Raw genomic sequence first — 26,640 nt, forward strand, 5'->3', positions numbered from 1 at the left:
TGTGTGCGTGTGTGTGTATGTATGTAGAAAAACAGATTTAACATGTCAAATAATAATTTTCCTTGCAAATATCGACTGCAATATCCAGTTAAATGTGAAATTGTTATTCATTTTAATGATAATTACCAGTTTTCCGTAATTGTGTCATATTGGCGTATACAGAGAAACAGATTTTTGCTGATGTTTGCCATTCATAACTCGGGCGTTGGCGATGCACTATTTTAAGCTTATTGATTGAGGCAAATTATGGTAATCGCACATGATCATGTTATCGCAAGCAAATTGTCTACTTACACCGTGTATCGTGTACGTTTTCACGTTGTTTTCAAGTGTATAAACAGTTTTAAATAATTTATAAATATATAAGTCGAGATCAATTAGACTTGTGTTATTTGATTTATGATTATTTTGATTTTGTTTATAACAATAATGATAATAATAATAATAATAATATTATTATTATTATTATTATTACTACTACTGACACTGCTACTCTATTACTTCTAATAATAATAATTGTAGTAGTAGTAACAACAACAACAACAATAATAATATTATTTATCTCTATTATCATTGTAATTATCGTTATAAAAAATATTATTTTTAATTTTATTACACATATAAGTTTTATATAGGCGGTAGTAGTAAGTGAACAAGTCAGATCCTTATATTTATTTTGTATTTCTTAAACGATTGTTCTTTTGAAAAAGCACGTGTACATAAATAATGAAAAAGGTAAGGCACGTCGCAGCAGTGTAATAATGCTTTATAACAAAGTTTGAACACTCACCTTCGTAATAATTACATAATATTTTTTAACGAAGGCAAAATTGTAACCGAAGTAACCGATCGATACTTAAGATCATAGGACGATTCGTGTAAGCAATTAAATAATAATAAAAAAATAAAATAAAGTCGTTTTATAATATTTGTTAATAGAGCACATTTATGTAATCCGTTTTTTTTGTTTTTTTTTTGTTTTTTTTGTTTTTTTTGTTTTTTTGTTGTCCGATAAAATAGTTAATAGCCTCGCGATTATTTATATGCGTATAAAAGAAAAGAAAATATAATAGAAAAATCGAAGGTAGTTTCAAGCTCGAAGATCGATGTAATTCACGATGACATTTTATGAAAGGAAAAGAAAGAGAAAAATATATATGTATAAAATGAAACCAGTTCCCTGTCGAGACTACGTTCTCCTATCAGTTTGAGAAAATAATTTCAGGCTCTTCGCCTTCAAATTAATTGCTTATATTATTTATTTTGAAAAGACAGAACTGTTGCGTTTTGTGCGTCAATATTATATCTCAAAAGTGTAACAAAAGCCGTTATTTATATTATTTATAAATTTTTAAACAATAACCTCAAGGAACAATTCTATTATTTATTTGTTAAATAACTGAATAACTATGAAAATATAATACTTTGGAATTTTAATTATGTTTAATATATATTTACAAAGTGTTTTGGAAATATATATATATATATATATATATATATATATAAAGGTTGAATGTTGATGAGAGAGAGAGAGAGAGAGAGAGAGAGAGAGAGAGAGAATAATAGCACGATGAAAAGTATTAAATATATGTAAAACGCTAAACAAATATAGAATTAATAACGTATTTTCGAGTTAGTTTGGCAGCAAGTTGTATTTTATAATTATGAAAAAGCAATTATTAATTGCCAATTAGTGTCATCGATAAAAGAAAACTAATTGCAATATATAATTTTCCCATATAATTGAATAAATATAACAATAAAATGTGAACTTTATATAATACACTTTGATAAAATTTGATAATTTTATACTTAAATTTACAATTAATTATGTTTATTAAGAAATAATGATTTCTATTAATACCAGTAGTGATCATTAGCTTTTTTTTAGTTTATTAAAATTTAAATTTATTAATTTTTCTTTTTTCTCAAACTGTATAAAGCTGGCCATTATTTTCATCGATTTTGATAATTATGAAATTAGATTTCTCTTAGAGACGTATAGTTTTATTCATTAATAATTATTACATTTGAAATACTTATAATAATCATGATATAATTGCAAGATAATATTAATTAATATAAAATAAATAATACCTTGACAAAGTCACTAAATGATAAGAAAAAATTATAATTTCAATATTTGTAATACACTATTAATTTAATATAAATCTGATTCCCAAGTAGCGAATATTTCACGGCTAACTTTTAATTTAATAAAATAAGATTTTTTATTCGTATTAAAGAAACATATTTATTTGAGTAATTATTTCTAAATAATAATCAATTTTTATTAAATTTCATGAACTTGGTTTTTATGTTTTCCTGCTTAACTGACATTGGCAAAAATCCGAAAAGTGACGATCACTTGTTTAATAAAGTTAAATACACAATAATATTATATATAAATACATTGACAATTGCTGTTACATATTATCATAATACAGATTTTAAATTTCTTATATCTATATAATTAATTACTCAATTTATGATCATTGACTGTCAAAATGAAGACTGAAAATGTTATATAGTCAGTCCAAGTATATAAAATATAAAAAAAAAAAAAAAAAAAGTATTTTTAATTTTATAGTTAAAAATTTCTAAAGAATTTGTATATAAGTGACATAATTAATTAATTATAGTACATTAGATTTATAAATTGTTAAACCTATAGATTTATTATCATAAAATAAAGTCTTTCATTATTTGTATCAAAGTAATTTTTTTATAAATTCTTATATTTGTTGTACTAATAATTTACAATTATATACATAGTATACTATCTACAAAGTTTTTATTTTACATGTTTTGTAATCACTGATATTAATAAATGAATTTTCTCAAAAGACAAATAAAATGTTATAGAATTCCGTGGCAGTCGAAAAATGATTAAAATCCTATTTCTCGAGTAAGTCTTTCGCTTCGTTAACTTTGGCCGCTATATAGGGCGACCCACCACGATCAGGATGATTAGCAGACATAACTTTCTTAAATTGTTCTTTAACTTTTGCTCTCGGTGCTCCAGGCGAAACTCCCAAAATAAGTCCAGCTTCTCGGCGAGTCATTTTTTGTTCGAAACCCCCTTTATAATATTTACTGTTCGCCATTGACTAGACATTATTTCAAATGATATTTGTCATTATGTAATTACATGGCTTTTATATTTAAAATTTTTATATAATTGTTTACCTGCGAATTAAGCTGTGGCATGTTTTTTAAAGTCTCAGCCATTTTTTCAGATATATTTGGCAGTCTTTTAACTATATAGCGTCCAGCATATCCTATTACAGCTATTCCAATGCCTGTAATTATAGCTTTTGTTGACTGAAGATACGTAAAGAGAAATATTATTATTATCAAGAGAATTTTAACAAGTAGTATATAATATAATATCGTTTATTTAAATTGTGAAATATATATATATATATATATATATATATATATACATACATACATATATACATATATATCGTTTAATCAGCTAGAGTATCGTAATTATTAGGAGCAATGCGAATGAGTAAATCGAGAGTTAAAAATAAATGCCAAATTATTTTAATGTTTTAATGTTAAGTTTTGCAACGATCGTATTATATATTTATCATAATGGACAAACACTATTGTTAGTTAATGTAGATGTTAAGGAAATATTAGTTTAAAATATAATAAATAGAAACGTACTGAGGCATATTATTACCATTTTCTTTAAACAAAATTTCAGTACTAAAGGTTTAAATTTTAAAAATACGATCTACGATAACCTTAAAACAAAATTTCGCACTGACGACGAATCGAGGCGATGAGAGGAAGGATTGGATGATGAGTCTGAAGTTATCCGCTGAACACTTCAATAATCGAGAATTGAGCCCGAAAGTTTGAAGAATCTACACGCTCACGAATATTTGATGGGCGCTTGATAAGAAATTAAAGTGAATTTCATAGGATAGCGTAGCGTAGGTGTCGTAGGTCTCCTCCTAGAAGGAAATTCTCCTTAAATCGGATGACTATTAGCGAGAGTTAGAGGAACACAGTCCAGAAGAATTTTGAATTGAACAGCAACACGATTTCTTACAGTATATCAGCTTGCTAATGCTTGATTATGATTCAGTCAAGGCAATCGGCTTAAAAAAAAAAATAATAATAATAAATAAAATAATAATAAAGTAAACATACAAATGTAATTGAACATCATTTTTAATCAGATGCAACTGGCAATCAAAGCTCGAAGGTGAATGTTTGTTCTTTTTTTTTGTCTGTTAAATAGGATTGTCGAGAAACAAACGTGTTTCAGTGTAAGAGGCTCATAGGAATCTATGGATGAATTAATTAATTTTCTTATGAAATATATTATGTGTGTTATTTACGGATAAACAAAAAATAAAAAACAAAAAAAAAAAAAAAAAACAAAAAAAAAAATACTCCCATAACACTCATAACTCCATAATTAATCGTACTTTATTCGTTTTAGAGAGGATTTTAGAAAAAGTCAATTTTCTTTTAATCAAAACCCCTACAATATTTAATAAAACGAAAGATTTTTACCAATAGGTTCACTAGCCATTTTAAAAGAACGTAACCATTTTAAAAGAATTTTTTTTTTTATTTTTATATATTTTTAATGCAAGTTGATTCAAGTGGTGTCAATAATAATTTTACAATGAATTTTGTAATCTTTAAAGAATAATTTTCTTCGACTAATTATATTAGTATGAATGCGAGGGAAGATTTACATTAGTATAGGAGCCGCGATAATGTTTGTATTGTCGCATGTACAATAAGTTTTAAATTCTAATATCTTGGTCATGATATGAAATTAATCATCATGAAATATTTTGCTCTTAACTGCAATTAAGACCTTCGTGTAATAAGATTCAAGTTATTTATATTATTATATTGGATACGCTTGATATGCATGAGATTGCAAAGTGTAAAATACTAAACATTGTAATAAAATGATGTTTACAATATTTTTCGACGATTTAAAAATCTTATCTCGTTTATTCATTGCAAATTTAATCGGCACGATAATCATTGTTTGCATTATAATTTTATGCCTATTTACGGGGTAAATATGATTTCTATTAATCATATTGAAATGTCGTTGTATACCTCCGCATTCTATTTGTCTGATAAAGTATATTTAATAACACTAAATAAATTAATAATTATTTCTTTGGTCCTGTTTTTTAGTTCCTGTATATTAGTCACCATTAGCTTCATTATTTTTAATTAAAAGAATGAAAGAAAAGAACTTGCCTTTCTTATAATTACGAGTCTAATAATTAACGAAATTTTAATGTTACACATTGAAGTACTTTGAATTATTGGGTGGGCATATACATAATTTGTATATAAATAAAAAAAAATTGATAATTTTCTATGACACATCATAATAGTAATAATTAGATATCATAATTAAAAAGTCATTCACTCGTATGATCATTTGAAGTCGCTAACCTTACATTGTACGCATTTCTCAATTAAATTTTCAATCAAGAACAAATATTTCATTTAGCTAAACTACAAAATGAATTTTAATTTTAATAATGTAAAATTATGTCAATCTTATTTACATGGAAGAATCTTTTCTCATGAAAAGTCACGCAGACAATATATTACGTTAAAATTATCAATTATTATTTTTGTTTGATGTGTCTTGGCATAAATCAATGGCATAACAGATCAACGGATTTTAGCTTAACGTACGGAGATTAGCTACTACTGGCCGTCGTCCATAGTGATTTTACATCCTCGAGTGATCAAACTTCACGTGTTTCCGTATAAATTAGGTCAAGCTTAGGTTTCTACATCGCCATCGAAATTAAGGACCTTTCAATGTAAATTTCAATCCATTTATTACGTCTGTGCTTTAATGCTTATTCCTTGAATTTTGAAACTTCGAGTAGGTCGATGCAAGCAAAGATATATTTATTACTCTTATCAATACGATTGCACATTATTTATATTAAAGGTATGCAATTAGTTGTAACAATTAAATAAAATGTCGAATAAAGCGTTGAGTATATGAAATACTAAATTATGTTATGTTAAGAGAGAGAGAGAGAGAGAGAGAGAGAGCATTGTTATAATATTAAAAGACATAATATGTCATTTTAATAATTAAATAATGTTAACGAAGTTGAACCCAATAGCCCTATAGTACCTATAATTACATAATCGATATTGTTTTTTGTTTATAATATCGTCCTGCACGTATGTCGCCATTTTATTTCAAGCTCTGTGCAATTTCATATTGCATCAACAAATATTATTAAACAATCTCATCTCACAGGCACTCGTGCAATTAACCATAGAATCATCTTGTACCATCGCAATCGTACAAAATCTATATACGATATAGGTAATAATAATATATTTGACGCCGATAAATAATTTTAATTACACGTGGGTATTAATAAGGCCATTTAATTTAATAATACCGGAGTTGTAACAGTTACATAGCTGCGTACTCCCAGCTATTGTCAGACGTGCAAATACCGTTTCCGCTAATTATTCTGGCCTGGTTGGCTCCGTGGCTGGAATCTCTAACGTTTAATTCATTTGTCAGCATAACGCGTCGTTATTCCCCTCCGCTACGGAATATCTTACATAATCGTCCACTCCTTTGAAGGGTGCTTAATCGAGATCTTCGTCCTTATCGAGGATTTCATCGGCTTCGTAGAGAGTATCCTTCGCAGTAGCATCGATCCTTTTTTATTTTCATATATTCATTCGAATATCGATATAATCTGCCTGGCTGCTCATTTTCATCACGAATTCTAAGTCTCTCACTCGCAATTTCACTCACACTTTTACTCGCATAAGCTCTCGCCATTCGTCAATAATTATTAGAATTACGGGGTATCGGTCGGATGGGCACTTGGAAGACAGTGAGGCGGCACGTGAAAGCTAAAATTTTCATATCGAGCGAAGATCAATATACGCGCAAATACAAACAGGTCCATTGTTCTCGATCCAACACGAATTTCCCAACAAAAAGCTCCCCACTTCCTCCGGCACTTCAATTCATTATTTTGCATTTATGCACTTTCTCGAAATTTACCACACCACATATCCTGGAATATTATAAATTTGCACTTCCGCCTACTTCACTTTGGTCTCTCCACCACACAGCTTCTCGTATCGGTCCTCTTACCGCCTTTCTCTCTATTCGCATCCATTTATTATCATTACAACACCATTAATCCTCAGAGAGAGAGAGAGAGAGAGAGAGATATTTATACACTAGCATTATCATCGCTGTGCTTGCAGCGCAATTATAATTTCATGACGTTTAAGAGCTACGTGGGTGCGATTTTTTCAAAAACTTAGTTTTCGTTATTATTTAATAAAACGCAAAGTTACCATTGGATAAATTATATAAAATTTACTTCAAACTTTTCCTCGTATTTCATAAATAATTAGCCACGTGCAAGTTATCTAACGGTATTTATCACTTGTTACGACTTTACATTTCACTTATGTATAATTAATTGAAACTAATAAACATATAAATATCGATTTATTATTGATATCATAATGTATTTTTTATAGCTCAATGGTGAAATCTACGAGATACCTATCGGAGGAAACTAAACTGCGACGATAGTTTTAATTGAGAAGCGCTACTTTATTTCAGCAAATATCAATTTGTTTTTGTTTTTGTAATTTAGAATGGCAACGCAGTAGGGTTTAAATAATTTCCAAAGGATCATAAGGCTTTTCATAAGTCATTTATGGTAGAATTTTATCGATGCGATCGATCGGTCACTATTTGTCATCATTAGCTTCAATCATTGACGCGAACATTAGAGATAAAATAAGTGATAAATAAGAGATAAAATTTAAGAGATTTACGAGATGAGGAGGAGGAGGAGGATATTTTTGTATGTATTATGACGTTTGAGATTTATATTTATTTGCTTTATCACAACATTTCTCTACGATATTATTTTTCAAAGTTTTTTTTTTTTTTTTTTTTTTTTTTACGAAATAATGAAAATCCATTTTAGTTAATAATCCTTCTTGATTTAAATTCTTATATACTAGATTATTTACTCTAAATAATTATAAACGACTTATTAGTAAATAGAGTAATAATAAAATCTCATTTAATATCTATTTTATAAAATGAATTTTATATAATTTAATAGAGCATAAAAATTAATTGAAATTTTTAAGGTCAATTTATTAAAAATGAAGTGAATCGTGTAATCTATCATAATATTTAATTCAAATATACTTACTCACTAATATGTTTATATTTTTCAAACAGATACGCTATTATGCAAGGAAAAAAAGATAATCATGTCAAACAAAAGTGGAAAGAGGTATGTATATATAAATATTTAAAAATCTGTTTGCTAATAAATATCATCGTATATATTTTTAGAATTGATATTTTTACGAAATTTCTCTATGAAATTAGCAATTAAGGTATATTTATTTTGACAGTTTTCTCTTCGGTAAACGTAAACGTGCATTTTATGCGGCTGAATTAAAAGTAAAATAATAATGACAATTAAAAAATTTCATTAAAGGTCGATTATTATTATTATCGGAACGATGTTTAAGGAATGTTGATGAATCATGCTTTTAGAAATTTGACAAAGCTCTACCTAATAATGGTATATATTTTATGTAAACTTTGAACTTATTCCAAGTTAATCTGAGACTGTATTTGAAAGTTTACTTTTTCTCAAGATAAAGAAAAAAAAAAGTTTTAAAAAATGCGTTTGAACGTTTAATTTAGTTTTCAACATGACTAGTAGGTATCATGGACATTATATGTTTTGCTGTCAAATCAATTATTTATAAGATTTAAATATAAATTTATCGATATTATGCTCGAGACAAGCTTTTTGCTTTCGAAAAATGTCAGAAAATTCCATTTCATAACTAATTCGTCTCTTTCAAATCGTTCTTTCATATAAACAATATTAACATTCATATTTAAAATTTTAAACATTACCTATTGAACCAATATTTCTAAATTTTCATAATTAATTCATTTTTAAATCATTATGATTAATATAATTTTTCCGATTCGAAACAAGTGCTCTCTAATAATCTCGTTATCCCGAATTTTATTATTAATACGTAATTTTACACGGTTTGGTGCATTATATATTTTTAAAAAATACATACTTTCATATTATCCTCAAGATATTTCTAGCCAATGTTTATTTAAAGAAAAAAAAAAAACTTACCACGTTAATTGTTAAAATCTTAATAAAAATAAAAGTACTTCATCTCGTAGTAAAGCTATCAACCTTCATCAATTTAACCGTAATTTCACCTTCAAGATTTTTATAAAAATTGACAATTAACGTATATTTGTAACGGGTAATCGATCTATTATTTAATTTTTCATAAACGAACGATCAATTGTAATTTGAAATCCGACATTTGTTAAATAAATCGTAATATTGAAATTAACAGTGAATTTAATTGATGGCAAATTTCGCATTAAAATGCTTAGAAATTCACAATTAGAAGATCGACTAATAATAATAATTTTTGAGAATAATTTTATGAATATAACGTTAGTTATGTTAAAAATGTAATTACGTCCGTTTTTATTTCATGTATGAGTCGACAAATGTTATTAATATCATTAGGTTTTTTTTTTTTTTTTTTTTTTTTTTTTTTTTTTTTTTTTTTTTTTTTTAATATATATATATACAAAATATTCATTATTTCTATAGAACGAAGAAATATTTTTTGAATTAATATTAAAAAACATTGTGACCTTTTTTATGTTTTCGTCGTAATTCTTAATAAATACTTTAGCGCGACAAATCATAAGTCCACAGTCTCATTAATCCGCAACAATGTATTATGTCACAAAGTTCCAAATTAATTATATTAAATAAGAAACTTGATAAGTAATTTGAGAAATTTTAGCTGCTAATCGTATTTTTACCAAGGTTAGGTATAAATTTGTTATGCTTTTAATCTCGGCCTTTTAACGATAAAAAAAAATTAATATTTACATTTTATAATGAGTTAATAGATAATAAACTTATTAAGACTTTTAATTCTTTATTTAAAGAATTACACCAAATGTTAGCAAACGTTCGAAATAAATTTACGTTTAAACTTTTATTTCCAACTTGTTTAATGTAATGAAACTATTCGTATCTTTAGATCATAGGCATGCGTGCGTATAAGTACACGTCTATGTGTTTTTGGACATTTGGACATTTTAAGACTGAAATTGTACAATAACATAAAATTAATAATCAATAATCCAAATCGACAAGCTAAATCGACTGAATTATTGAAATGAAATTAACTTTTTGTTTAATTAGCAATATTATGAATAATAATAATAATAATTTATAATAGTTACATCGTGCGCACTTAAAAAACCAATACATAAACAATTTTCATAATAAATCGATCGAATTGTTATTATTAAGAAAAACTTGTGGAGAAATTTACAGTATGTGATGTGGATTATTACGATATAAGTAAATAAGAAATTCATTATATTATAATAGTTTTTCATCAAGAAAAAATTAAAATTCCCATCAAATCAATCATTTAACCTGCCATTTATGTGTTATTTATTTGTAATATTTATTTATATAAAACTGTAGGCACGAGCAGCGTAAGAAAATAAATTGCAACGATCAACCATTGTGGCGCAGTGCGCGAACCAATAATATTTTATAATTTTATAATTTTATAATTCCAGCATTGTGTAGAATATCTTTGGAATCATCATTTTCGGCGATAATAATAACGATTATCGTATTTTTCATCGACATCGCGCTTTGCAGAATTGATATCGTTGCTTTTTTTCATTTTTCCTTCTTCGTGGAAAGTTCGTCGTCGCTTTATCTCTGTACGCTTATAGTGAAATCCTACACGCGCATCTACAAATAGCCGACTTTGTTCTTATCGAGAAGGAATTTCGTGACAATTTCATTATCCCCCTCCCTCGCCAATCTTCCCCTATCTATCTTCCATATTGTATTTAGCCATAAACTCTCGGTGATTTAATATTATACGATCATATTGCGCTGATTGCGACACGCGCGGTAATTAGCTCTAGCCTGGGTGCATTTTCATCTCATGAAATTCCCGGGTCTCTTTCACATGACGCGGGCCGCTCGGTCGTTTGAGGAATAATTATAAGGAGATCGGTGGGAGCCGTGGCCGATATTAACGAAACTCGATTCTCTTCATTCATTCCTTTTGATGGGAATCACCTTGCTCTTGTGTCCTATGCCACGAGCACCTAACGCGGCCCACACAACTGGAAAATCGATAGGGACCGGCTATGAAGCCTTACGCGCTAGTCGTAAAGGAAAATCGCCAGAGGGATGCTTCCAAAGCCCAGGCACTGACAAAGATTTTGAGCTATTTCGCTTTTCTCCCTCTAGTGAATTCTCTTATTGTCATGATTTTATGTTTTTATTCAGTATCGAGTATCGACCGCCTAAGGGATGTATATGTGTTTAGATGGTGTATGCGTGTATGCGGGCGTTGGAGGAGGGTATGCGCGTTGGTACTTTGATTATGCATTCGCTCATCCGTGAACGATAGCGCGTGCATAGCCGAAAAGTTCATTGCGAAAGAGATAGAGAGTTATCCGTGAAAATCTCCGAGTATTACAGTAGATTGTCTTTGGAGGTGCGCAATTTGTCCGTACGAGCACTTTTCATTCACTTTTACGTTCTCTTGTACGACTTATCGCTCATTTATTACCAACGAATAATTCATTAATATTGGACAAAAAGAGAAAAAAAAACATTTAAGCTGTGCGTCGTTAAATATACTAAGGAACGAAATTTTGTTTACTATTTTTCACTGCACTTTGAGGGGTGTCGTTGCTTTACGTGAAGTAATTTTACTCACGGTTAACAATTATTTCAAATGAAGTCGAGTAATTTTATTGTAATTACCATTACGTTAAAGTAGGTCAAAGCAATTTTTCAGTTAAAAATTCCGCGGGAAGCAAAATTTTGCTCTTGGCGATTTATTTGCATAGCTAAATATAATCGCAATTATTGGTATTAAAAACTGTCCTTTATTTATTTATATAAAGTAATATATTTAAAGTTTACAAAATTGACATTTATCCATCAGTTGATTCAATGAATTATGGTATGAATTATGAATGTGTTTGTATAATAATTTTATAAGCAAGTAATATTTTAATCAAGTTTAGCGAGTAAAATTTTGTATAGCAAGTAAAATGTTATAAAGTCTTTTTTTTTTTTTTTTTTTTTTTTTTTTTTTTTTTTTTTTTTTTTTTTTACGAATGATTGTTTCTTAATAAATATTTGTAAATATACGTTTTGTTTGTATTTTTTTGTTTTGTTTTGTTTTTGTTTGTATTGTCATTGGGATAACAAGGACAACATACTTTAACAAATCGATATTATCAATCAAATTGCAATAGAGTAGTGCGAATGATTATTTAAACATTATGAAATTATAATTATTGGATGAGCTGTTGAGGTATAATTAATTGTTACATTGATTAGGCTCATGAAGATTTCGAATATCAAATAGATTGGAGAATAGCTTCGCAAAGTTGTAGTATTGGTCGTATAGACAGATGGATGGTCAATTATAATATTGAAAATATATCATTAGAGTTTAAAAGTCGTTAGTTGTGTAAAATAACATTAACGTGTGCGCAGGTAATTGTAGTAATTCCAAGGAAAGAGGATAAAATAATTAATGTTAGTAAAAATAAGACTTTAAAGAATGTAACGCATTGGTTAATTAGTAATAAATACAAATGACAATAGGCACGGTCGCGAACACTTAAATCCAAATGTTTGAATAATTAAAATTGGCAATTAATTGTAACGAGGGCAAATCATTAATATCGATATTTAAATTATATCATTATAATGTGAGTTATCTTGAATTATGTCTAGCGAATAGCATGTAGATAAATTTAATGCCGTGGGCGTATTCATTAAATAATTAAATTTTTCGTAATTGACATTGGCTCGTGATACTGCGGATAGAGGGCGCAAAGGTAGAGCGACTAAATTTTAATTAATAAAAAAATGTGTACAGCTCTTTTAATCTATATAAATATAAATAAAACTAGTTGTAAGAAGCGAGTGATTAATAAAAGACTTTTTGTTATGGTGAGGGAGTCAACGGGAGCGCAGTGCTATTAATTTTAATGCTTAGCGTATTATTTGTAGTTGAAAAATTTTTCGGTTTAAAGGTAAAATCACTCGCAGCGGCAAAACTTGGCAAAACGACTAAGTAATGATTAAGGCATACTCAAGCTCTACTTACGATATCAGCAATCATTCGGATTATTCAAAATATTTGTTTGTTTGTTTGTTTGATTTTCTACAATTTTCACTTGGTGCTGCACTTTCAGTTCAACAAACAAAAGATGCTCTCACACTCCACGGAGCTAGCCATCTTTCTCCAATGCGATTTAATTTAATTAGCCGTACGATAGGATATGAAGTGATACGGAGGCGAGATATTAAAATTTACTCTCGCACAGCGAATATTTCGACGTAGACAGGCGCACACACGAAGAGAATTCTTCACATTTAAATGTCTAATGTTTCACGTAATAGTTTTACAAAAGAAAAGAAAAAAAAAGAGGTTGGGGGGGGGGGCGTGCGGAGCAAAAACAGAAAACAAACCCAACCCTTCCCGAAACACAAGCTATCCAGAGTCAAGGCAATTTCAATCTCAATGGAGTCCATCGATCGCGGCGTTAGTTATGAAATAAAAATTGGCATTACGAGAGGCAGTCGGGAAGAGTTGTTGGAAGCGACGAATGTCAGACTCGGGGAGCTTTTTCTCATCGCTGCTGGACATCGGACATCGGACAACGACATGTCGAGGAATCCCGAAATTTGGTAAGCCGCATAACGGAAGGTCGAGCGCACCGTCATTTTCGAGCAACCCGGTCCCGGTTAACTGCGATTAAAACAGCTCCGTTACACCTCGAATGTTGGATCGATACCCGCGTGGCCGCTCTTCCGTTCCCAGTGCCGAGGGGCCACACGCATTCCACTGGGCTCAATAGATTCTCAAGATCTTCGAGGAAATGACGCTTCGCTTCAGCCAATTTGACTTTAATATCGTAGGATTTAATAATCTCGGTGTAAAGCTCCCACTTGCCGAGTTATAAAATTGTAATTTACACCTGTGGCCCTTTTATCGCATTACTCGCAAAAACAAAAGAACGAAATTTATATTCAGTGCCGGGATATCCTTTTCTCGCTTTTTCTTCGTTTTATCTTCCTTTTATTTATCATCGATACCGCACAAAGTAACGAACTCGACGATCGGTGGTAGGTAGAAGGACACGACGACCTCTCTCGTCCATGTAATCGGGCCAAAGGGCGGGAATCTTGTCGGCGGTATCGCTCAAACCAATGTCCGCGATGTATGGAAAAATTTGAAATTTCGAAAATAATCGAATAGCTGGGAATTTTGACAGGTCCCGCGCCAATTAAAACTCATCGGTATAACTAAAATCATTCGAATATATACAAATGCAATATATATATATATATATATATATATATATATGCATTGTGCGTGTGTACGAATTTCATATGTAATTGTTTTGGCAATAAACGCTCATTTGTTGGCAATGCAGAGACAATTCGCACGGGCGTAATTAAACTTTTACGAGGTACTTACCGGCTCGTCTTACGATCACTCAATTTCCGCATTCACCGGCTCTTTCATAAATCGCCGTACAACCGAGGCAGGAACGCTCCCCGTACTATCTATAATTAATCCAATATACTTCTTTATTTAATCGAGTCAACGCAATTCCCCGAGAGCGTCACATCTCCTCGGCTTTGAAATTCGGACGATCAATTTTCCTCGCATTTTCTCTCCTGGCGTCATCGGGCCTTTCATCCGGGGAAAACCGGACTCTTTTATATTACGAGCTCCATGAAAAACTCTTGTTTTTTTTCTCTCTCTCTCTCTCTCTATCTCTCTCTCTCTATCTCCATCTCTATCTCTTTTCTCAATAACGCCTCGTCCCTCCCTTCGTTCCGCATTCATTCGCGAATGAAAAGCAAGCGACGAGGAGTGCGTGGGTCAAGTCGCCTCGCAAAAACCTTTGTTAGCCTCGGTGAGCGTTGACCCGCGCCCTTCCCGTCGCCATTCGGTGCGTCCTGCTACGTTCAATAATTTTGAAAAATCGTCAACACCCCAGGCGATAACACTCCCCGAGCGTAAAAATTCACGAGCTATTAGTTATTTAATTCAGATTTTACGTTCAATTGAAAGACTGCCGGTTTACCGACGAGGTGTTATAAAAGAAAAGAAAAGAAAAAAATTTTTTTTCTTCTTTCATTCAAATGCTGCATCGACTAATCAACGACCCACGGCTCGATATTATTTATGCCTCCGCTCTTATCGCGATGCGCCTTTTGTTCGCTTCTTAAGTTTAATTGGACAAAGGGCAAAAGTTTACGAGTAAATTTTTATCCCGTCAAGTCGCCACCATTGATTAGCGTGTATCGTTTAATTTCAATAGCTAAGACTTATATCGACTCTTTTCATCAATCTTCACCATCGTTTCTCATTGGCAGTTTTAATCTCAAATTAGCCATTTGCGTTAATTATTACGTATCGGCGGTCCTATATATAATCGTCATTATTTTAATGTGACAGCTAATCGATCTTGATAGTCGCAATCATCGTACCGACCATGACCCCTAATCATCAAAATATTATTGTTGCCACTCGATTAAGCATAATATTAGCTGGACTCGTCTAATTAAAGGGACATTTAATGCAATAGTAGATCTATTTAACTGATATCTCATCTCTTCATATCACTAATCTAGTGATTCTTTCATACAACCGTTGCTTCCCACCTTCCTTCTCACCCATAACGACATTAATAAGCCAATTAATAAATCTTGACAATTTCAGCATTTAATAGATATATTATAAAATATGCATAAAAGCACATTAAATAACGAAGTACTGTCGAATTGTATGAAGTATGCAATGTCGCTTGTACATTATGAGTTTTGTTTTGAGTTTATTATTTACTTACGTGCCCGTTCGTTACACGGTGTTGTATATAGGCAAAACGTAACAACATCGTTCACACTATATTTCTTAAAGGCAATAATTTATAATGTGAAATTATAATAATAGATAAAAATTTACAATTACTATTATTACATTGGAGGGCAAGTGCAAATATTCTTAAACATATCTAAATTCTCGATTTATCATTAAAAATAAGAAAATCAATTGCAGGAGAAGAATATCGGTATATTACATAGTAATTGTAAAATATAAAGTAATTTATTAATTTATCATTTAATTGTTGAAGAGTACGGCGCAATATAAATCACGTATGTATGCTGTCAGGCACGTTGGAAATAAACTGTCCGAACTTTGTTAACAAAAAATCAAATCTATTCGATCTCATAATTATATCTATCCTTAGAGTTTACATTTTCGCAATTTGGCAAATAACAAAAACAAAAACAAAAAAAAAAAAAACAAAAAATAATAAAAAAAAAATAATAATAAATAAATACAAAAAATTCAACTGAATAATTGAAGTAATATTGACAGAGTGTTTATGATGATGATTTTCGAGTAAACAAGGAACTTTCTCAGCGCTAAATCAATATATATATATATATATATATATATAACTATTACAATATTATATCTTGTCTACTCGTTCTTATCGGCTTGGCTTCTGATCGCTAGAGCTTCTCATAAAGATTTCCGCTGTTTCGAGTGGAAGACTTAACGGGAGTGGAGACGAGTGGGGCCCGTGTCTATGCGGAAAAATCGAGAGAACTTATCAGTTACATTGGCATTGAATAGAAACGATGGTTAACGCGGTGTCATTGCATTAAGGCTACGACGGACTTTGTCTCTTCACGGATATTTCAAAATACATCTCGTGTCTTAGTTGCCGAATCAAAGTCGCCGAATTCCGAAGCAGCTTGTTTCACGATTTTGCATGGCTTAAGACCTCAACGCCGATACACAGGTATTTTATATTTATGCCCAATAAATATTTTAGCATTGTTTTATGTAACGTCGTGCTAAGAAGGGACAAAACGAAAAGAAAAAAAAAAAAAAAAAAGAAAAAGAAAAAAAGAGAAAGAAAAAAAGTTGTATCTTCGCGAATAAAGGATTGTAGATTTTTCTTTAGATTGTCCATTATTGGAATTTTTTTTTTTTTTTTTTTTTTATTTTATCGAAATCTTCAATTACGTTCATTCAGCATTAGTTCTTTAGCATCGCGATATGTCGTTGAGGAATTACGTTAATAATAATTTGGAAAAAATATGTAAACAGATGCTATATAAGCTTAGCACGATGAACTTATTGTTATGAAATTGAAATATTTTTTTGACAAATAAAATTCATTCTTTAACATTGTTCTAGAAATGTTTAGCCGTGGTACAATTTTTTCTCTCTCTTTCGCACTCATTAGAATTACAGTTTTCATTTCTTTTGGCTAATCATAAAATATATAAATAAAAAAATTAAAAAAAAAAAAAAAAACTTTATAGTTGAAGAAATATTATTGGTAATACACGGATAAAGATGGCGCGGTTTGTTTGTATCCAAGATTTCGAAAACTCCGCAATGAACAATTTAGCACCCGTCGTAAGAGATTATTATAAAAGTGGAGCTGGAGAAGAAAATACCTTAAGATGGAATAAGGAAGCGTTTAAACAGTACGTATGAATCTGCCTTGAATGAATTTGACTTGAGATATTTATAATAAATCAGAAATTTCGATTAAACGAATGAAATAATGCGGGAATACGAGCGTTTGCTTAACTGTTAATAAATACTCTTTTGCATTGATAAGTTAAAGTTTAAAGATTTATAAGTAGCCTCGTACGTTGGCTTGATGGTATGTGTCAGCATCGACGACACAGCTTTGAATTAACGCAATTAACGCAATTAACGCAATTAGCGCAATAGCGTCTTCTAATAATTATTGGCAATAATGCACAATGTAAACAAATAAGATATAATAATGCTCGATTTTTATTAATTTATCGAAAAGCCGTATTGTGAAAGGGCGATGAGCGTAATTAGTTAAGTCGGATAAATATAAAAATATACAAAGTCGACGATCAGAGTAATTGAAATGTCGAACGATATATGAAAAGAGAAAAAAAGTCTTTATCGTTCTCATGATATTGCTACACATCATATGAGTTTATTTTTTTTTTTCTCGATTAAGCCTTCTGACAAATACATTCGAACGATTTATAACTTAATTATCAACGCGTTAACTTAAATTCCAGCCTCGAGTCTCCTCAATACGATTAATAATAACTTTTAGAATACGAATACGTCCACGAGTATTGCGAGATGTCTCTAAAAGAGATATCGGCACCAAGGTATTGAAACAAAATGTTTCGATGCCATTGGGCGTATCCCCGACGGCAATGCAACGGATGGCGCATCCCGATGGCGAATGTGCCACTGCCAGAGGTAAAGTATGATAATTAATTAGCTATTACCGATTGGAAAACTTTATCGCTCGGCTATTAAAGATCGCATTACGTTGACAATAATTTATCCATTGCTAACGGCGATTATTCTTATTACAAAATCGTTCGAGTATTGCAACGTATGATTATTTTGTATGTAATCAAACTGACATTATTTTAAATCAACAAAAGTGCCATTTCTTGACACGTCATATCAATAATAATCATTGGATAAACTGATTTTTATAAAATAGAGCCGAAGAAATTCCTCTTATTGTAAGATTAAAAAATAAATGTGTGTGTGTGCGCGTGCGTGCGCGCGCGCGCGCGTGTGTATGTAAAAACGAAAAAAAAAAAAAATAAAAAAAAATAAAAAAAATAAAATAAAATAAAAACAAACAAATCAAAAAAAGTGACAGCATATTATTATAAGCGGAGAACTATTGGCTATTAAGCAAATAAACATCTAGCATCAATAATATTAGAAAGTAATAAAACAAAATATGTCGTCGTATTATAGAGGCATCGACGGACTTACGTTAATATTGATGATTATGATTAATTTGATATTGCTTTAGCGACCCAAGCGGCAAAAACCGTATTCATTCTCTCGACGATTTCAACGAGTAGCATCGAGGAAGTTGCAAAAGCCGCCCCGGAAGCCATAAAATGGTTCCAATTGTACGTCTATTTCGACAGGAATGTCACCTTGAATCTAATAAGAAGAGCGGAGAAAGCTGATTTCAAGGCGCTGGTACTCACCGTTGACACTCCAATGTTTGGTGACCGCAGGAGAGATATTAAAAATAAATTTACTCTCCCAAATCATTTGAGGTTTATTGTTGCTGTTGTTTCTTTTTCGCTTTAACGCGTATCTCATTATCTTAATTATTATCCCCGTAGCTGTTCATATTATTATTATTATTATTATTATTATTATTATTATTATTATTATTATTATTATTATTATTAAAGCGTACTATTTAATGCGCAGGCTTGCCAATTTCGAAGGCTTTCTATCGCGAAAAATCAATTCGACTACCAAAGGTTCGGGCCTCAGTGAATATGTAACGAATCTTTTCGATGACTCGTTAAACTGGCAGGTGATCAAGTGGTTGAAAAGGTACTTATTAAACACGTCAATAATTAAAATTATAAAGTTTTGTAATTGCGTCTTTTTAGCGATTTTAGCGACTGTATTGTCGGTGCGGATTTTAAAAATTACCGTAATACAAACAAATTTTCTTCATTGACAGCGTTACAAATTTACCTATAGTTTTAAAGGGCGTGTTAACGTCCGAAGATGCATTGCTTGGAGTTAAGTACGGAGCTGATGCGATTATGGTTTCGAATCACGGAGCACGACAAATCGACGGGACTCCCGCAACGGTAATACGTTCTAAACGCCATACGAACAATCGTCAATGGCGCAACATTCGACGTTCATTAGAGATAGAACAAAGAAAAAATAAATAAATAAATCAATCAATCGATCAATCAATCAATCAATCAATCAATCAATCAATAACCAACCTTTTAATTTTACGTATATTTTTCATATTGCAGATCGAAGTGCTACCGGAGATCGTTCAAGCCGTCGGCAAGAAAGTCGAAGTTTATTTGGATGGTGGTGTGACGCAAGGGACCGATGTTTTTAAAGCTTTAGCGTTAGGAGCTAAAATGGTAATATTCAATCGCCATTTATCGGCCAAATTTGAAATTATCCGAGACTAATAGGCTTGCTTCTAGGTGTTTTTTGGAAGGCCTATATTATGGGGCTTAGCCTGCGGAGGTGAAAAAGGAGCTCGAACTGTCCTCGAATTGATGAGACGAGAGATCGATCTCGCGTTCGCATTAACAGGTAAAAACAGCTTGCAACATTCACTGTATAAGAATATCCGATTTTTTTTTTTTTTTTTTTTTATGAAAATATAGTTTTCACGTAGTAGTTTACCAAATTGTTTGCTCTATAATAGTTAAACTTTTATTTATTATAGGTTGTTCCAATGTGAATCAAGTAACGAAAGATATGGTAAAGCACAAATCATATTACAGTCATTTGTGAGCTAAAACTACCTAGTTTTTTTTTTATTTATAAAAAGATATAAACATTTGTATTATATTACTTACATAATAATACGTTATTTATTTATTTTATTTGTTTTTTTTTTTGTATTTGTTTTGAAGAAAAGCTTATTTCATTTAACATTTTACGAGCGACAATAATTATGCTGATATTTTAATGCTCGGAAGACATGTTATTAAGTCGAAGAAATTTTGAATACTTCCTAAGGTGTCTCTTTTTCTAAATAATTAGTTAATTACTAAAGCTATTTTGATTTCGAGTATAAATATAATATTTAAGCGACAACTATTTTCATTATTCGCAATAATTGAATTAATGATATGCCAATGAAACATATTTGTTTAAATGTCCATTTTGATATGGAGATAAGCTACAATTTCATTTTATCGGTCGAGGTTATTTACCATTAAATTTTGTATACAATCTTTTTATATTATTAGAAATTATGGAATTTGTTGAATTTATTGTAAAAAAAAAAAAAAAAAAAAAAAAAAAAAATAAATAAATAAATAAATAACCATTAGATAATTATTTTCAATATTTTCAATAAAAATTATATAATAAATAAAAAGCAATATAATAAGAATTAATATATCATTTTATATTTAGATTTGTGAAGCCAAAATGAATTTGTCCATTAAATTAAAAAGTCATAATTTAATAATTTTTACATCATTCTTATATAATTAATTTACATCCAAATTCATGTTTATAATTAAATTTTGGTAAATTATTTTCAAAATAAATGTGTCCTAATATTGGCTAGTGTATAATATATATATATATAAAAATTTTTATGTCTGTCTTATCATTCATTATGTTATTTATCGTTCGAGAAATATAATGCAATAATATATAATTTTGAGTTTACAGTATTTATGAATTTTTAATTATTAAAATGGAGATTTTGGTGCATGAAACTTTGAAATGTTTTGAAATAAAAAATGAAAAATTGAATTAATAAATACGTATACAGAGAGAGAGAGAGAGAGAGAGAGATACATACATATATATTGTTTTAAAACTAATTACATGGATGACAACAAGGAAGGTCCTTAGTTAAATAAAGATAAAGAAAACTTTATTGTCAATTAACATTAATATATAGTTATTTTTCTGTCATAATTATTAAAATAAAAAGAAAAATATTGTAATTGGAATAAAAAATTTTGTTATGTAGAAAAATTGAAATAATATTTATTTTAATAAAAACTTTAATGATTGATCTTCCTTCGAACTGTACATTAAATCCAAATATCTAATATGAAATATTTCTTTATTCGATTGTTGGCACAGCACACAATATATTTATTTCTTACGTTTAAGAATGTTACATGACAACTGTCGAAATGGCCTATTATGAATAATAAATGGTTATATGATAGTTTAAAGGTTCTCTCTTAAATTACAATTTATATGAAATTGTTAAATATGAGATAAGAAATCAATCAAAATCAATCAAATTGTTGTTATAATAAGTTTTATTTCAGAACAATGTTAAGATTCTCATCTGAATTCGTTATATAAATCTATTACAATAATATCGTCAGTTTGTGTATTGCGATCAATAACATATAAAATTATTTAAAGACAAGTATAAATTCAATGTTTTTATAAAAATTACACTTAATCTCAAGCACACTCGCTTAATATAATATCACGAAAACAATTTCTATAAAATATTTAATTTAATGTAGTATAGGTACTACTGGGGCGAGTGATTTACGTAAAGAACGGAGGAAACGTATAAAATAATCTCACCGATTCGTTGGAGAAAACTGGGATTACGTTGATTTCTTTTTCCCTTTCTTTTTAAAGTTTACAGAATTATCACAGAGTTTCTTGTATAATCACTGTAAATTTATACGTATTTTTACGCGCACACACAATCACACGCGTGCTCACAAGAGCCGCACTAATTTATAAAATATAAATTATTTCATTTAAAACGAGGTTCTGGCAAATGCAAACAATTATTCACCTTTTAAATGTTACAGCATGTTTTATAATGATTAATTACTTTAATCTTTTATGCTTATATATATATATATATATATATATATATATATAGTCGGCTTAAAATGTTTATTTCCTATAGGTGAAAAGGTATTGCAATAATATAAATACGTATTATTAGATAGTATGTGGAGCATTTCACAATTACCGGAAAGTACATTTAGAAAATATATCCTTGTAATATCTTTATGAGTCTTATAGACTTCGATGATAAATGCAATATTAGATCGTGATATGGTGATCATAATGTAACAAGAGTGGATAATATCATCGGTATGGACTTTTCTTTTACAAAATATCGATAGCCCGAAAGTTTTACAATACTGAGAATCGTGGATAGAATGTCCTTTGTTAAAATTTTTTAAACGGAAAGCTACAAATGTTTAAACAAACTTTTAAAATTAAATATATAATAAAACCCTTCTCTTTAGTCTAACAATATACCTATCAATTCCTACACCTTTAATAGAATTATAAATAGACCTTATAAGGAAAGATAACAAATAATAAAATACTTTTAAGAAGGATCTTTATAAGATCCTTTCTACTACAATTAATATTAATCGATAAAAACTTATGCACGACCTTTGCCTTTTGAAAACTCATAACCAAAAGTGTAGCAACATTATTTTATACTAATTTCAGTTGAGTAAAATAATAAAATCAATAAGTGTATGTAACCATCATTAAGAAGACGTGTGATTATCTCATTAAAATTAGTCTAAATAAACAAGATGCTCATTTTTTTTTTTTTTTTTTTAATTAAAAGCATTCTCTTACAAGCATTTTTATATTTTCAATTAGTATCTTGTAAGGCACATTTGTTTATTGGAATATCGATGCCAATTATATTCTAAATCAAGCTCGCTCAAACTATTAGATCAAACGATCATTGGCAAGTATTTCAAATATATTTTTTTTTTTTAAAGAAAAAAATATAATTTTCTTCTTTGTTATTATCAAAACAATGACTAGTTACAAGTATGGCAATTTTATAATAATATAATTCTACACAGTAACGTATTCCCAATGATTCATTGCTTTCATATTCACATGCTCTATTCGCCACTTTTGAGTAGAAGATGCATCGTCGCAATTTGTGACAAAGATTTTCTTCTGCGCTGGATCCGTATCTAGACATCTATATCCGTGTCCATGAATCAGCCACTGTTTCTCGACATTGTAACGCCAAAGTTGATTCCCTTGCTTGCCATGGCACGGATACAGAGTTACCGGTGACTTTTCATCTCCTTTCGAAACGTCCAGGCACTCGGTGCGTTTATACGGTCGAACATCTTTGTGCCAGGTCAATTGAAATTCTTGGTCCCCTTTAACGTTTGTATTATCTTTTTTACAAATATCAACTACAACTTCCTCCTCCTCTATCTCGCCTTTAATGTTCAAGCAAAGATTTGGCGCCCCGATATTTCTTATTTCTCCATGAGCAAAATCATCGGGCTCGATTGGAGGATAAACCTTAACTAGATCAAAAGCAATATTTTCAATGAACCACTTGAAAGATTTACACTGTAATTTCTCTCTCAGAGCCTTTTGCTCCGTTAAATCGCCAGGATCTATGGTTTTCAAGTGAGGCCGTCTTCGATAAATGAACTCGGCATACTCGTCCATCCACACTTCGGCCACTCTTCTATAATTTTTACCAAGAAAGTCGCCGTGACCGGGATTTGGAAAAGGCGGAAATTTTCGATAAATGTGTCCGACTCTCGAGCACGGTGCATCGTACATTTGTCCACCGCACTGCCAAATTTTAAACGAGAGCTCGTACTGCTCGCCACCCCAAATGTCTAAGCCCGGATCGTAGCCACCTAGTTCCCAAAAGAATTTGGCACTAATGGCAAATAATCCACCAGCCATTATTGGACTTTTAAATGGCTCGGTAGGATTTTTCATGTCCTCGGGGAGCAAGGGCAATCTCTTGTAATACAATTCCCAATCGAATGCCCCTCTGGCGCCTTCGTCTTGCGCTCTATACTCAAAGCTCTCGTAAGCAATGACATCGATGAACGGACACACGCAAGTCTTGTAATCTCTTGATATTGGCTCCAGCAAAGGGGGTAGCCAATTGACATTGGCTTCGCTATGAGAATCGAGGAAAACTAGAATCTTAGCCACTGCCTTTTCCGCACCGGCTAGTCTGCCCCTTATAAGACCAGAGCGCTCCGACAATCTTATTATCTTCACTTTAGGCAAATTTTTCTTTACGTATTCGTCCAAGTTATCTTTCAGCTGCAGTTTCGTGCTCGCATCGTCGACCAAAATAATTTCTTGCAGCAGATTAGGTGGCGAACGATTGATAACGCTCCAACAGGTTCTCATCAAAGTACTAAAATGTTCATTATGAAAAGAAACTATTACGGAAACGGAATCAAGATTTTTCGAATACTTTTTCTTTTTGCAATTTTGATGTCTAATATCAGGTATGGATCTATTGACTGATATTTGATCACTTAGAGCAGCATTAAAGCCATTTACCTCGTAAAGCTTAAACTTAATTAAATCCAACGACGGTGGGAGCATTGCGGCTTTACCTTGTTCCCCAATACCCGTTCTCTTCAGCTCCTCCCTAATCCCCTCGTAATCGTGCCAATCCACTTTCTCATCTAACATCTTTACAAAAACACAAAATCAATGTTAGCATATGGTCGTTAAATATAAATGACAATCCGAGGGCATCGCTCCTACCTGCTTCAAAGGAGACCGCGCGACCGCTGCCATCTTCCTACCATCTTCGATATTCATCTGCACCAAGGATCCACGCGAACGAGGCGTTCGAAGCAGTCGAAAGATGAGGGTCGTGAGGAAGACGGTAAACGCCGCTAAGGCCAGGAACTTAAACCAGCTAATTAAGTTTCGCTTCATTGTCCCTTAGCTGGTGCATACATCGCGCTTCGAATTATTCGCAATATCGCTTTTACGAGGGATGTGCGTTTACGCTACCGTCCCGCGACCTTTTCTCCCTAATAGTAACACCTCGCGGGCTCTAACCTCAATTCCTGCTACGGCGAACGCCGTAGCAGCGCTCGCGCGAACTACCGCCGTCGCCGCCGCTATCGCGATTCGCCCATTACCATCGGCGGAATTCACGAATCACGATCGCCGATGCATTCGGCAACTTCTCGTCCCTCCTTTAAACAAATACTTCCCGTGTGTTTATGCGGCCGTCGGAGGGAGAGAGAGGGAAGCTAATAATCTGACAGCGGATGGGACTTTTGTGCGCTGATTGCGGCCGAGAAGATTGAAGGTGACGTGGCACCGGAACATCGGACTTTTATTGATGTTTCGATGCTCCTCGAGAGGTCTGTTCGCGATAATACCTTAGCGGGGAAACGTTCTCCGAACGGTTTTCTACCTTCAAAAGCTCATCGTCCCCTTTCACACCCTGATCATATGTATTTGCACGTTGTTTGGCATTTTTTAAATAATGAGAGAGAGAGAGAGAGAGAGAGAGAGAGAGAGACACACACACACACACACAAACACACACAAACAAACACACATAAACACCCATAAACACGAACACACTAGCGCGCGCGATTCTCCTAGCTTTCGAACTCACAATGAGTTGGCAAGTAAAAATAGCGTTTGGTTGCCCGACACAATAATGACAATGACAATGATAATGACATTATCAATCCAACCACTTGAGTGCACTCAATGTGAAAATGAAACAAAAACAATTTTTTACGCAGTCGATTGTCCAAAGATTGAGTGCGTAAATCACGATTCGCTTAAAAATGCCAACAACATTATTTTTATTATTATCATCGTTGCTGTTTATCGTTATTATTATTATTATTATTATTATTATTATTATTATTATTATTATTATTATTATTATTATTATTATTATCATGATGAATATTATTGTTATTGTTAGGATAAGGAGGAGGAAGGGGCGAAAGAGGTTGTGTTTAATTTTAACATGCCGACGACAATTTATCAAATATAATACGATAAAATGCACGCACAGTTAATTAATTAGAAATTTAGAATTTACGGTCTAACTAGATCATTTAATAATATTAGTTTTAATAATATTATAATATATCCGAG

General features: G+C 31.1%; 3 protein-coding genes across 4 annotated transcripts; 1 reads left to right on the forward strand and 2 right to left on the reverse strand.

Moving 5' to 3' along the window:
- Positions 1 to 2,881: 2,881 nt before the first annotated feature.
- LOC105368601 (mitochondrial import inner membrane translocase subunit TIM14) lies at positions 2,882 to 3,760 on the reverse strand. Of its 2 annotated transcripts, none has more exons than XM_011507646.1 (3): positions 3,679 to 3,760; positions 3,190 to 3,302; positions 2,882 to 3,110 (listed from the first exon to the last, which is right to left on the reverse strand). In XM_011507646.1, the coding sequence occupies exons 1-3, from the start codon at positions 3,695 to 3,697 to the stop codon at positions 2,898 to 2,900; spliced, it is 345 nt and encodes a 114-aa protein (XP_011505948.1). In that variant the 5' UTR covers positions 3,698 to 3,760; the 3' UTR covers positions 2,882 to 2,897. The 2 variants fall into 2 exon arrangements, with proteins under 2 accessions (XP_011505948.1, XP_011505947.1); XM_011507645.1 differs by having other exon boundaries at positions 3,190 to 3,324; positions 3,695 to 3,725.
- A 12,961-nt stretch (positions 3,761 to 16,721) lies between these two features.
- Positions 16,722 to 20,567, forward strand: Hao (Hydroxyacid oxidase). The gene is made up of 9 exons (XM_011507647.1): positions 16,722 to 16,996; positions 17,526 to 17,693; positions 18,314 to 18,465; positions 19,043 to 19,298; positions 19,459 to 19,587; positions 19,721 to 19,853; positions 20,031 to 20,147; positions 20,214 to 20,325; positions 20,462 to 20,567. The coding sequence occupies exons 2-9, from the start codon at positions 17,560 to 17,562 to the stop codon at positions 20,527 to 20,529; spliced, it is 1,101 nt and encodes a 366-aa protein (XP_011505949.1). The 5' UTR covers positions 16,722 to 16,996; positions 17,526 to 17,559; the 3' UTR covers positions 20,530 to 20,567.
- A 2,383-nt stretch (positions 20,568 to 22,950) lies between these two features.
- On the reverse strand, positions 22,951 to 25,497 carry LOC105368603 (Polypeptide N-Acetylgalactosaminyltransferase 6). Its single transcript, XM_011507649.1, has 2 exons — positions 25,270 to 25,497; positions 22,951 to 25,194 (listed from the first exon to the last, which is right to left on the reverse strand). The coding sequence occupies exons 1-2, from the start codon at positions 25,444 to 25,446 to the stop codon at positions 23,575 to 23,577; spliced, it is 1,797 nt and encodes a 598-aa protein (XP_011505951.1). The 5' UTR covers positions 25,447 to 25,497; the 3' UTR covers positions 22,951 to 23,574.
- Between the last annotated feature and the right edge of the window lie 1,143 nt (positions 25,498 to 26,640).

Source organism: Ceratosolen solmsi, unplaced genomic scaffold (genome assembly GCF_000503995.2).
Source record: "Ceratosolen solmsi marchali unplaced genomic scaffold, CerSol_1.0 scaffold1, whole genome shotgun sequence".
Classification (NCBI taxonomy): domain Eukaryota; kingdom Metazoa; phylum Arthropoda; class Insecta; order Hymenoptera; family Agaonidae; genus Ceratosolen; species Ceratosolen solmsi.